Source organism: Larus michahellis, chromosome 8, assembly GCF_964199755.1.
Source record: "Larus michahellis chromosome 8, bLarMic1.1, whole genome shotgun sequence".
NCBI lineage: Eukaryota > Metazoa > Chordata > Aves > Charadriiformes > Laridae > Larus > Larus michahellis.
This window is the reverse complement of record NC_133903.1, coordinates 37,348,417-37,360,999: the sequence shown is the minus strand read 5'-3', so window position 1 is coordinate 37,360,999 and position 12,583 is coordinate 37,348,417. Positions and strand designations below refer to the sequence as shown.

Genomic DNA, 12,583 nt, shown 5'->3' with positions numbered 1-12,583 from the left:
TATGGAAATGCTGTCATGGGGGCAAGGCTGTCATAACAGGGCCTTCATTGAAAGGACAGTATTGACTCTGCAACAAAGTTAAGGTTCACTTACTGCAATACGGTAGTTTGGCAATTCCCTTCTTTATTTTGTGTAATAGTATTTTGGCATATTCTGTTTTCATGAAGAAATGTTCCAGATGTCTCTGATTTCTAATGTAAATGAATAGTTAGTGGTTTGGCTTTTATGGAATATTGATACAAATTAATGTTTTTCTTGACATTGGTAGGAATAGAAATATAGCATTGAAAATTTGTGCTGTTGAGGACTAGCTGTCAGAAGATGACCTATTAATAGTGTAATAGCAGTTTGTACTTCTTATTTTATCCTTTATGATCTCCTTCCCTCATGCTAAAATGGATATTTGGTCTCTACCATGTTGCTATTATAGGAACTTTGCTTTGCAGTCTATGACAGAATAAAATAATTGTGGTGGGTTTTGTTCATTTGTTATTTTAACTTAGACTTGGACATTTCTGTGATGTATGTGTTTGTGATCTTCAGTCTTAATACAATCTCAAACTTGCTTTGATTCCTTAGAATATAGCAGTTTGCGCAGATGCGGAAAAGAGTTAAGTGAACGTTGCTCTTGGATCTTCCATTCTTCATTGAGTCCGATTCACTATGTTCTTCAAAGATCTGAGTTTATTTTCCTTATCTCTTGAAACACTTGATAGAGTTTACCAAAATTTGTTTAAAGGTTTCTTTGCTTTGCATGATTTGACTAGAAGAAGTGGTGTGCTTTAGAATAAGACTAGCAAATGTTCAAGATGCTTGGGAAATGGGTTATAATTCTGAAATTCATGTGTGAGATAGTGGAGCGATGAAGAGCTTTGCCCTTAGACCAAGATGCTGGTCCTTTTTGGCCTAGCACCTTCTAAAAGAAGATGCACATAAAAACAAAGCCAAGCGCTCCAAACCACGAATAAATGTAAGTAAAATAAGTGGTTTTGGCTGTGCTGTAATTCAGGAGGTGCTTGTGTCACATGGTAGTGCTGGTCTATGGAAGAGTATGCATTGGCTTCCTTGAAGTGCTTATTTAAATTGCTTTACTGGACAGCTGTCATCTGAAGGTAATCCTTTTGAAGTAAATGACAATTATCAGGTAGTTACTGCTTTTGATTTTGTAGTTTAACCACTCTGTGTCCAAGTACATCATGTGTCTTGCTGTATAACTGGTTTTAAAGTTACATACTGAATGAAGTTCAGAGGCGTCTAGGCTGCTTAAGAACCAAAAAGGAAAAATAACGATATATATCTAATAAGGTGATTACTCACATGGTAAGAAATATCTTTGGCTTTTACTAAAAGCATGGCAAATGTATATGGGAGTGAGTTAGCAGAGATTTGCTATACGTTTGTGGTTTCATGGTGAACTGGAAGAAGATTCCACATACGAACACGTACATCTGTGAATCAGACTTGTGAAAACTGATTTATGAGAATAAAAAAATTATAGAATTTATGAAACATGCCAATATAAGGAATTCAAATTTACTTGTTCTTCTGAAGCAAAACTGTTAAAACTTTCTCAAGTGTAATGCAAAATCTTGTGATTGACTCTGAATGTATTCATGAAATGCAAAATGATATGTTTCAAAATGAAAACTCTTTTAACTGTTCATGAAACACAAATACAGTAACTGAATATACACTCTACTGAGTAATCTGTGCTCCGTTTGGATTTTTCTGCTGTGGATTAAGAAATTAACATCTTCTTGAAAGCCCGATTTACTAGGAACCAGAAGTTTATGTAATCACTCTTACATTCTGCTAGTCAGCAGCTGCTGATGTAAGTAACTTTTTGAAGCTGAAGACAACTCAAACTTGAGATATTTCAGAGTTGTAAAGTTTCTGCAGATTTTGGAAAGAACATTCATTTGGTACTAGGGATGCTTCAGCTGTTTACCTAGTGACTGCTGTACCGTTGTAAATTAAAGCCTGGCGTATTAAGGAAAACAAAAATTGCTGCTGAACTACCTTAATATGCTTGGCTGAGAACTGATTCAGTCTGTACTGCTGCTTCTGCCTTTTCAGTTGAGCTGTCCAGGCTACAGAAAAGTGCTTCCAAGCAAGGCTAGGTGGATAGCTGTGGGCAGAAATAACTGCAGTTATCACTGACTGAGTGAATACTGCTAGTAATCTTGAACTTTGCAATATTTTACCCATGTAAATACTGTGTTAGAAAAATAGAACATTAAAGAGAAAGAAGGACACTTATACTGAGTGTCTGGGTTAGTGTATTACATTTACAGTAGAAAGCAATGTAGTTTGAATAACCGAGAGTTTCCATAACTGCTCTGACTTGTTTCTCAGGTTTGCCCAGCTAATTTTTTCTTTAGCTATATGTGATTAGAGGTCTGTTACTACAGTGAAAAGGACAAGACCTGGTCCTTCTCATGGTGCTACCAGATCTTGGTATTAGGCATTATTCAGTTTTAAAGGAAATCGGTTGTTGATTTGATAGGCACAGCTTTGTTGATCGCTATGTACCCTTAAGAGCTTAGAGTATTCAGTAATCTGTATAAAGGTTCTTCATAGCTGATGTTGAAAGCTAAGTAAACTTTAATGGCTCTATGTGTGCATAAGCATATATACTATTTTCAAGAGCTTCTGGATTTCAGGTGTGGGTTAAACTTTAACATATGGTTCTGTGTATGGATACACATACAGTGCACTGATAAAATGGTAAAGGTTTGATTTCATGCATCTTGCAACCGTGCTACCTAGAAAGGTGACATCCTCAGGTTAATTTAGTATATGGTATTGAGATGCCCTGTAAAACATACTAACTGTTCTTGAGGTTTTATTGTAGTGTCCACAACAGAATTAAAAACATTTATAAACATGAGTAGTAACTGTTTTCTTTCCTCACTTCCATTTTAGTAGTGACCTGGATTAGTCTTAAGGGTGCAGAGGAAATACTTTCAAAGTGGGGAAAGAACCAATAAGAAGTTAAGGATAATCTTCGAAGTATGGCAGGTTTATTCCCAGTTAAAAAAAATTTAATGAAAGATCGCCTAAATATTTTGGGGGCTTTTTGACAGATGAAGACTTGGGGGATGGAGGGGATTGGGTGGTTTTAAAAAAAATAAATAAATAAATAAAAGGGTGTGAAAAGAAGCAAAAGCCTCATCAACTGTGTCAAATTCCCATCTTGAAAGTAATTTGAGAGGAAAAGATTATCTTGTACATTTTCAATATAAACCCTCCTCTGACTTTTTGCAGCCCACTTTAGAGTAATAAAAAAAAAAACAACCAAAACCAAAAACCATTTAATTGATATTTGTCATGTTGTAAGCATTACAGAGAAGTTGCAGTTCCGTGCCCTAAATTGTGTTTTGCAGGACAAATGAAAATTGATCATTTCCTTTGGTGACAAGTCTTTTTATTTAAAATAGGGGTGTTAGAATTGAGCTAAACTTCATATTTCTATTTGTGTAGATTTCCCTTGTAGTTTCAGCTAGATATAAGAATTTAATATATATGTATATTAAAAAAATAAGTTAATTTAAATGTTATTGAAATAGACTAAATATATTATAATAACATTTTAATTTGAAATGCTGGACAGAATTATTGTGCAGCAGTTCTCATTGAGTCTGGAGGTGGCTATGTTTCAGTGGTGGGTGAAACAACTGTGCTTAAGCTGCTCTCATTTCAAAGATTGCCATGTAAATATACTACTTGACTTAGATTTCAAGTTGTTGCACTTATCTGAAAAGCGGAAGTCTGCCAAATCTGAATAGGTTTGGTTATGCTTGCTTAAGTTCTTCTAAAGGTTTTCCCTATCAAACTGACATTTTTAATATCATCTTTAAAAATCACAAAATAGAGGAAAAAAAAATCTCTTACTGTCTCTTTCTTTTTAGAGAGGATCTGACGAACTTCTTTCAGGCAGTGTACTCAATAGCCCGAACTCTAACATGAGCAGCATGGTAGTTACTGGTAAGTGATGCCCTTTCAAAGGAGAAATCTATCATTTATACTTGGACTCATTTCCTGTTTACAAGGGGAGAACACTGAAACGAGAATCCGCTATGCTATAGAGGGATAAACTGTTGACATGCATTAGAGTATAGTGACCTTGTATATACTCACAAACCTTGGGTATCTGAAAAGAATAATCTCATTAAAAAAAGGCAACTTTCATATGTCTGTACGTTAAGTTGTTGGTGGGTGATGGGATGAAAAGTTACACTTGTCTTGTACAGCTGCCTTCAAAGTAAGGAATCACAGCTACGAAGCAAAGGTAAACAGTTTAACATCTCCTGTATGAGTGACATCAGCTTTTTCCACATGCAGACATCTGTGAGTCTGGGTATTACAGGGAAGAACACAGTGCCATCTTCATAATATAGTATGGTTTCAGTAAGAGAGTTTTGCTCTATTCTGCTTTAAACTGCTAAAGCAGAAAGCTTCACTTTGCTATTTCAGTCTGAGATTGCAGCGGTAGAATCTCAGAATGTCAGCGCAAAGTGAGGGTGGTTGTTCTTTAGTCAAATTTCTGCTTATGCTAGATAGAAAGGCTTTTCATGAATTGGCACATACTAAAATGCCTTCTATTGCAGTTAGTGCTTCTGTATTTTGAATGTGCATTCAGTTCCCTTGGAGGGCTCACTTTAGAGGTCTTGCTTTTTCTTTTCCCCCTTCCCCCTGCCATTCATTTTATTTTTTCCTCAGAGATGTGGAGGAACTGGTTCATGGCATGAGAGTAGTGCTGGGCTTTCCAAATAGTTGCCTGGTTCACTGCTTTAATTTGCCTGATAATTTTTTCCATATTTATGTGCTGAGCAGTATAGTCACTGATATTAGTAGCAAACTCATTCCTTTTAATCTAGTAGTAAAAGATTGGGATTCAGGGTGCAATTTCTTGTTAGGTTTGGGGTGCTGTGGTGGCAGCTGTTGCCAGAATGGGCAGTTGTGTGTTTTTTCTTCCTACATTCCTAGTACAAGCAGAAAAAAAAAACCATCTCCACATGTTTCTCCTCCACAATCTATGTTGGAGTGCTAGTCCAGCATTAAACTGTACTACCAATAAGTGTAGTTTTTCCTTGGAGCAGCTTACTGATCAGTCATGTGGCTGCACAATTGCAGTTTTGGGGTGGAAGAGTGTGGTGGCGGAAGGGAGGAGAACCACTTCCATTGGCAGGTGTGTAACCAAAGGTGAGGAGATGATACTTCTTTGGAATAGATCAAAAATGCAGTGTGGTGCATTCATAGCCATTTTAGAAACCTAGAACGTTTGTTTATCTTCCCTGCTTTACTTCTGGTTCTGAAGGAATTCATTCTTCTTTTTATTTGCTTGATGTCCTCTGCAGTCCTGGATATTAGTGCTTCAGCAATTTGCTTTAGTTAAATGAGAAACTAGAATGAAAAGGAGTTTGGGTTGTGCGTGTGCGGGTTTGGATTTGGGCAGTAGAAGGGGGGAGGGAGAGCACTTTTACCAGGACAAAGTCCTGAATATTACCAAATTTTCGTTTATTTTCAGAGAAACTTCTGGTTTGGGAAAACTAAATGCAAGCTAATTTAGCTAAGGAAAACAAAAAATTTAAAAGCTGAAGGGAAAAAGATTGAAATAAGAATTATTATAGTTTTGAGTTATCAGAAGAAAAAATAAAGAAGGTTACTTAAGAAATAAGAAAGACTTTGGAGTTTGATGTATTTAATAAATACAGATTCTCCTCCCCACCTTTTTTTTTGTTTCCCCCTTTTTAAGCGGATTTTGAGGGTGTGTGTGTGTGTCTCTTTTTTTTTTTTTTTTTTTTTGCTACCAAAGAACAAGTATTTGTGAGACAGTTTTCAAATTAATTGGTTCTGTACATTTTATACAAGTAAGACCTCTTGATACATCTGTAAGCATCCAGAACCATAAATGACTTTTCAGAAATGGTCTCATTAATAAACAACAGTGGTCTAAGTAGTGGCCTGGATCCCGTGGTATCAGTTGCCTGTTATAAAAGTTTTCATATTAATTGTGTAATATATACGGGAGGTCTGTGGAAAAATAATCCCAAACAAACAAAAAACTCCAAGGTGAATGCAGTATTATAATTCAAGTCATTCTTTTCAGAGGTCAGTGGAAAGGAGGCTAGTTTGGTTTGGGTTGTAGGTTTTTTTGTTTGTTTTTAAATAGTTTCTTGGGTGTGTTCAAATTTCTCTTCTGCCTGCCTTGGTTAAATAGCATTAAAAAAACCCTGTAGAGTAGGCTAAATGCACAGCTCACTGTTATTTCTGAATATATCCTCCCATAGCTGTCTTGTTTATCATGAGCCTGGAAGTACTTTTTCCAGACTTGTGGAGTTTACAAGTTCAGATTGTAGACTCAGAAGTAATTAGTTCTGAAATGGAAACCCATGTTAATTTTTCTGTACCCATCTCCTGAAGCCAAATGAGTTCAAGTATTCTTTATATCCAAATTAATGTCTTCCTTTTGCTTCAGTTCTGCTGTTACTTTTCTATTTAGAAGAATTTAAAACTTTTGTGAACCGAGCTTTTTTTTGCTGTAGCCAAGGCACGGTAGTGATGAATCTTCAGATTTTATAGCGTTTAAGAGAATCTGTAATCATTGGTTAAGTTCTTTGTAAAGGAGACATGTTGCAGCAATCGGCCTCCTTTGGAACTCCTAAAACTAAAATTTGTTCTCGCCCTTTCATTCTTAGAGTTTGGAAGTGTCATGTTTTTATGAGACCTGGACATTGTTTTCTGGAGTACATAGAAACCTATTCTGGTTTCGAACTTGGTATTTTCAATGTCTGATTCTATGATATTTTTCCAAACAGATGCTTAGAGGAACAGAAGAAAGAGACTTTCTTTGTGAGACTCTGAGCCTTATTAGTGAAAGTATACGCAATCAAAAAACCAGTTGTCAATTTATGTTTAGGCCTTAGCAGGCCTAAACTTACAGAAAAAACTTGTGAATGACAGCCTCATTTTTTCCTAAATCTCTGCTGTAGAAATATTAACCTAAACCAAATTGCCTAAGTTGGCAAACAAATGACCTTTTAATGGAAATGGGTGGTTTTTATAGAACTGGGGGCTGTATCTTCAGGGGTAAGACTGAAGATGAGATTTTTAAAAATCTCATCATCGTACCCTTTTATCATGGTAACAGTTCCATTAGGTTGTTTTGGGGTTTTTTTGGTATTCAGCTGCCATTTGGTTAGAATACTGTAGTACATTAATGCTTTTATGAATACTCTTGCTCTAATTCTCACTCTTAGTCAGAGAAAGGCATGAAAGATGCGTGCTTTCTCTGCCCTACAGGGAGTCTTACGTATGAATCCCTCCCTATCTTTGTGTGAAATAAACTTGCAAACTTGTTGGACAGACATTTGGTTTGCATTCTTCTTGATTATTTGAACCACTGGTAATTTGATAAACAACATGGAATTGAGGAAAATGCTAGCATGTTGGACTGTTGTCCAAAGGACATTGCTCAAAATACAAGGCCTGATCTTGAGCGTTTTCTAAACAGCTTTGTCATCAGTATCCATCTTCAAGACTGCGTAGATGACATTGACAGTAGGTTGTATTAACATTTACTACAAGTCAAGTTACTATCTTAAGTACTTTGTGTGTCTTTAGTGAAAGAACAGCCTTAAAAGAAAGTTAAATTTGGATAATTGAGGATGACTTCTGTGTGAGTTATTTTACCACTTAATTCTGAACCCTTGTATCTCCTGTTTTGGACATCGTTTGGTTACTGTCCTTATTGTTGTGGAATTTCATTTCAGTTGAGCACTGCTATTTAAATGCACAAGATTTTTTTTTTTACCTGAATTAGTTTGAGCAGTATGGCAGGGCATCCTACTGTAAGCATTGAGGGGAGAATCCCATCTACTAGATCAGAATTTGTTGCAATGGAAGACAGCTGGTAAGGTTCCAGGTCAGCAAATATCTAAGCTTTTCCAACAAGTTCTCTTTTTTGATGTTAGATGTTTAAGTTTTGAGCTTTTTAGTAGGAACTGCCATTGATATGTTGAAGTCGTATTGTCAGAACCACAGGCCTGGCACTACTGCTTGAACTACTACTAGTGTTTTCTTCAGCTTTTCTGAAAAAAGTCCATTTTTGTTTTCTATCATAATCTTGTTTGGTTCCGATCTCTTTGGAAAGCGTAACCTTCTCATAAAGAACAGTGAATTAATTTTTTTTTCATGTTGATGCACAGCAGACAATGACTAGAAAGGCAGCTTAGGTAAACTAGAATATGGTTTGGTAACAGGATTCTGAGAAAGCAGAAAATATTTTTGACTCTGTTTTAAAGACAGTAGTTGTGTGCATTGTAAATGATTGTATATAAATAACTTTTTTCTGTATGTTCAGTAAATACGCAACTGCAGTTGCTTATTATGCAGCTTTTAAATCTAAGAACAAAAGTCCCTTTAAGAACTAGAAAAAGGATTTCCTCAGTGATGTGTTACTTTTATGCTGAACTTCTTGTGAGGCACTTTTCCTTTTAGGTGGAGGACTGCTTAATGAAAGTTTTAAGAACAGTTATATGTATGAAGTTGGTCATGCCATGAACTGTGTCGCTGAAATCCACACAAAAAACTTAAAATTTTTAAGGGCTGTAGATAAAAAGTGAAAGATGTTGGTGAAAGCTTTATGAAAATTGTCCTGTCAAAGACAAGGGATTGAAGCAGAAGAATTGGCAGGTTTTTACTATAGCTGCAAGCAGTTTCATTGTTCACATTTGTGTGTTTAAGTTCAATCAGTAAAAACATTTCAAAAATCATTTTGCAACTGAGCTCACCAAACTCCTGGAGCTTTAAACGGTACTATTAATCTTGATCTTGTTTTTACTTCATTAGCAGGGAATGTTAGCAGTGACTGTGGTAGGTAATTCATTGTACTAACAGAATACTTAGCACTGAGGCATACAAGCTAATAATATTTCAAGTGCTGTGTTTAACTTGGGGAATAAACATAGATGTGCTGTTTTTGATGGCATGTTAAGTAAAATTGATTATTAGTTAATATTAATGATGCCTAAACACAGGTAATTTACTTCTGAAGTTTGCAAATTGATTACAATTAATAGCAATTGGAAAGATTTGAAGAAGTACAGCACATGTGATTGGAAAGTATAATAATTTAATAATAGACTATAATTTACATTTTTCTACAGATTTACATGGGCGTGTGAATGTGGATGAACTAAATTTTAATGCTCTGAATGCATGAACAATATATCTTTTTGTAAATTAAGAAACTTAAACAAACCCCTCAAAAAATCCCTCAGGATGGGAGAAATAAAATGTGGACATTATTATTAATTTATTTAATTTCTGTGTGCATCACTGTGCCATGGTAATTCATTTTTGTTCCACTTCAGTTGCATTTAACTCTAGTCGTAGTATTTTTACATGTTTTAAGGGCCCAAAGCGAGGTGCATTAGTTTTAGACTGTGCCACATTGAACAGCCACTGTACCCCATTGTAAGTTCATTGTAAGTCATAGTTACTTGGAAAACTTGCTCAGTGGGTTTTGAAATGAGGTGGAGTCTATGGGCAGATGTGTTAGTTCATGTCCTTAGTTAAAAACCGTGTAGTTAATTTTTTAATTGCTTGACCGTGTTTACTTAGTTAAGCTCAAATTCCTGATAGGCTGTGATTTTCCGCACATGACCCATGTCTACGGTAAAAATCCACCTATTGCTACTAGTTATTGCTTTAGTTCCAGTGGTAAGGCTTCCACAATATAGTGTTGGCCTAGCAAGGTAAGGATAATGGGGTATATATAAAGTGCTTCAAAGTACAAAATCTTGCAGAACACACTCCCTCCCAGCCCCAAAACAACAAAAAACCCTACCAACCAAACAGGCGTAATTAACACCGAACATGTAACCTTTAAATGTAAGGTTAACAAATGACAAATGCAGACTTCAGAGAACTTCTGGTTCTTCGTGTTTTTATCTTATTCTTGGGTGTAGTATCTTCTTTTTTGTTCTTTCTCTTAAACTTTTAAAATTCCAGATTTTATCTTTAGCTTGAGCTTTTGAAGATGTCTATATTAAAAGAAAGGTCCTGGGTCTTTTTTGTTTTGTTTTGGGAACCTGTTGGCACTTACGGAAAAGTTTGTTACTGGATCACACCAAAGGTCTCCTCTTACTTCCTACATTCTATCTACATACAGGTATACGTATTTAAGGAAAGAACCTCAGAAACAAAATTACAATGGTCTCTGTTATACCCTCCCAATTTGTGGTTGCCTGAGGTTTCCTTAGCTGATTGTTTTATGCATATGTTTGTGTTCAGTAGCCACTGCAATGTTTAATCTTTCTGTCTGGTCATAATCCAGAATTGTAAACTTAGGTGTCTTCACAATTCCATTGCCTTTCTCCTGGTTAGATATTTCCCATGTGGATAGGTGTCCTATGTTCCACCTGTTGATAACATTAAATTTCATATATTTAGCTAACGTGAAACAAGAAGTACTTTCTTAGCAACAACAATTAATAATACTGTTGGTAAGCTTCTTGTCTTTATTAAGTAATTGTATTGGACAATGAAATAAGCGTTTCAGGAAAGCCTAAGTATTTATGGTTTGTTTTTTTTTTTTTGTAGTTGGTTGTCAGTGTGTACTGACAGTTGTGAAACAGAGATTGACTCCTGCAGAAAGGATTTTTATTTATCAATTATTTTACTACTGCAGATATGCAGTGATTTATAATCAGCATCTTGTGATAAATTTTTAGCATTTTTTCCCCATCTTTCCAGGAAATAATAGGTGAAAGCAACTTTTTATTGTATGCAGACTCTTTGCCCATAGCCACGTAGTTACATTTCTATATTAGGAGATTGTGTGAATATGACAGAAGGTTATTGTGAAGGAAAATTACACATCTAAAATAAAGGCCTCATATATTTTCAAGGTAAATTGTGTATTTTTTGCCTCAGAGCACTTTAGGTGGTATTTATATATTTATCAAAAATTAAAAAAAAATTGTCTGCAGAGAAAAACTCCCTAGGATGAAATCTTTTAAAATATTTTTTCAAAAATAGTTATCAGCAGGAAGTAAGTTATTCAGTGTTTGCTAGGAGTTATGCTGAACTTCAAGAGCAGGTTTTCTGCAAAAACTACTCGGGAGCGTTGAATCTTCATAGCTTGAACAATTGAATGCCATGGACTTACAGTATGCCTTGTGTACATTGCACTTCATTCTGTTGCTCATACATACAGGTTTCTATTTCTCTGTGCTTGTTAAAATAGGAGTTTCTAACTAAAAATGCCACGGACCCAAGTTGTTTAGAGAATAGCCATTTATAGGCTTTGCCAACTCTCAAACATTTAATTTCAACAACTTGATTTATGCTAAATTGAAGGAACTCGGTGCAACAGGGATGTGGCTTATGTATCAATTATGTTTAGACTGGAGAATCCTACTTAAATGGGAAAATAATGCTTTGAATGCCATTTGTAGAGATGAGATTTGTTTAGAAATAGTGAACAGATGTCATATGTAAACTGTTTTTTTTCTTTTTCTTTGTGAAGAGCGAAAGAGGGCTTACATGAGTGCAATGGCTGTTAAAGAATAGGGCTATTTTTGGTAGTCTGAATTGAATATAATGAATATTTAGAGTTAGAATTCAGTTGTTGCTCGTTGTTCGGTTGTGATATTTAAATTTTTTTTTTAGAACTATATATTTAAGGCTGTAACTTGATTAGTAAATGAACTAATACTAACGGTGTGTTATGCTATTCTCATGGTGATTAATTTTTTTTTTTTTTCAACCCCGTGTAGATATTGTAGCATTATGCTCCTTGGAGCATCTTTTTATTTGTTAAAATGCTAGCAGCAAGAGGTTTGAATTGATCAGGCTTTGCAAGTCTGATGAAAGCCAAACTACCTGATGAAATAGCTTCTTGCCAATGAGCTTCCAGTTTAATAGCAGTTCCTTAGCAGTAATTATTAGCTGGCTTGTAAAGTTTCCCCCTCTAACATTCCCTTGCCACCTCCCCCAATTTTCTGCAATTTTGTCTTTCTCCTACTGTATAGGGAAGGATCTTTTGGGTTGCTTATCTCCAGAGACTCCATTTCTAGGGCAAGACAATGTTATTCTTCTAGTACCTTCCTCATCTTAACTTATCTTTTAACCTTTATGGACACTGATGATGCTGATAGAATTTGTTAGAGAATGAAGACGGAAGTGTTGAATTCACCTTTCAGTGACTTTGAACAAGTGTTCCCATGTTTTAAGTGTGTGGTTTTCTATTCACAAGTGCAGTTTAATGATGTGTCTCAAACTGAAAAGTACCACTTAAAATGGCAAATAAGAGACTAAAGTTGGGGAAAAAGGTTTCATACAGTGCCCCAAACTCTTAATAACTGTTCTAAAAGCTGAATTTTATTTGTTCCACAAATGATCAATGGTTGTGTTAATTTCTTCATAAAATGTCTTCATAAAATCCAGTGTTAAATGTTTTGGGGTAAACTTTACTTTAAGAAGGTGGGCTTCATTTTTTTTATTAATGTTATCAGTACAGCTTTCATTGAGCAAGGTATACTACTGCCAATGAGTAATAAACAGCTTTGTCATG

At 35.4% G+C, this 12,583-nt stretch overlaps 1 protein-coding gene across 12 annotated transcripts in view; it reads left to right on the top strand.

Moving 5' to 3' along the window:
* The window catches only part of PTBP2 (polypyrimidine tract binding protein 2), a 53,744-nt gene that overhangs the window by 10,761 nt on the left and 30,400 nt on the right, over window positions 1–12,583 (top strand). For 8 of the 12 annotated variants that reach the window (XM_074596979.1, XM_074596978.1, XM_074596976.1 and 5 more), the window contains one exon: window positions 3,912–3,987. The exons of the other annotated variants lie outside the window; for them this stretch is intronic. In XM_074596979.1, coding sequence (XP_074453080.1) covers window positions 3,912–3,987 — 76 coding nt within the window. The remainder of the gene's footprint in view (window positions 1–3,911; window positions 3,988–12,583) is intronic. 12 annotated transcript variants of the gene reach the window in all.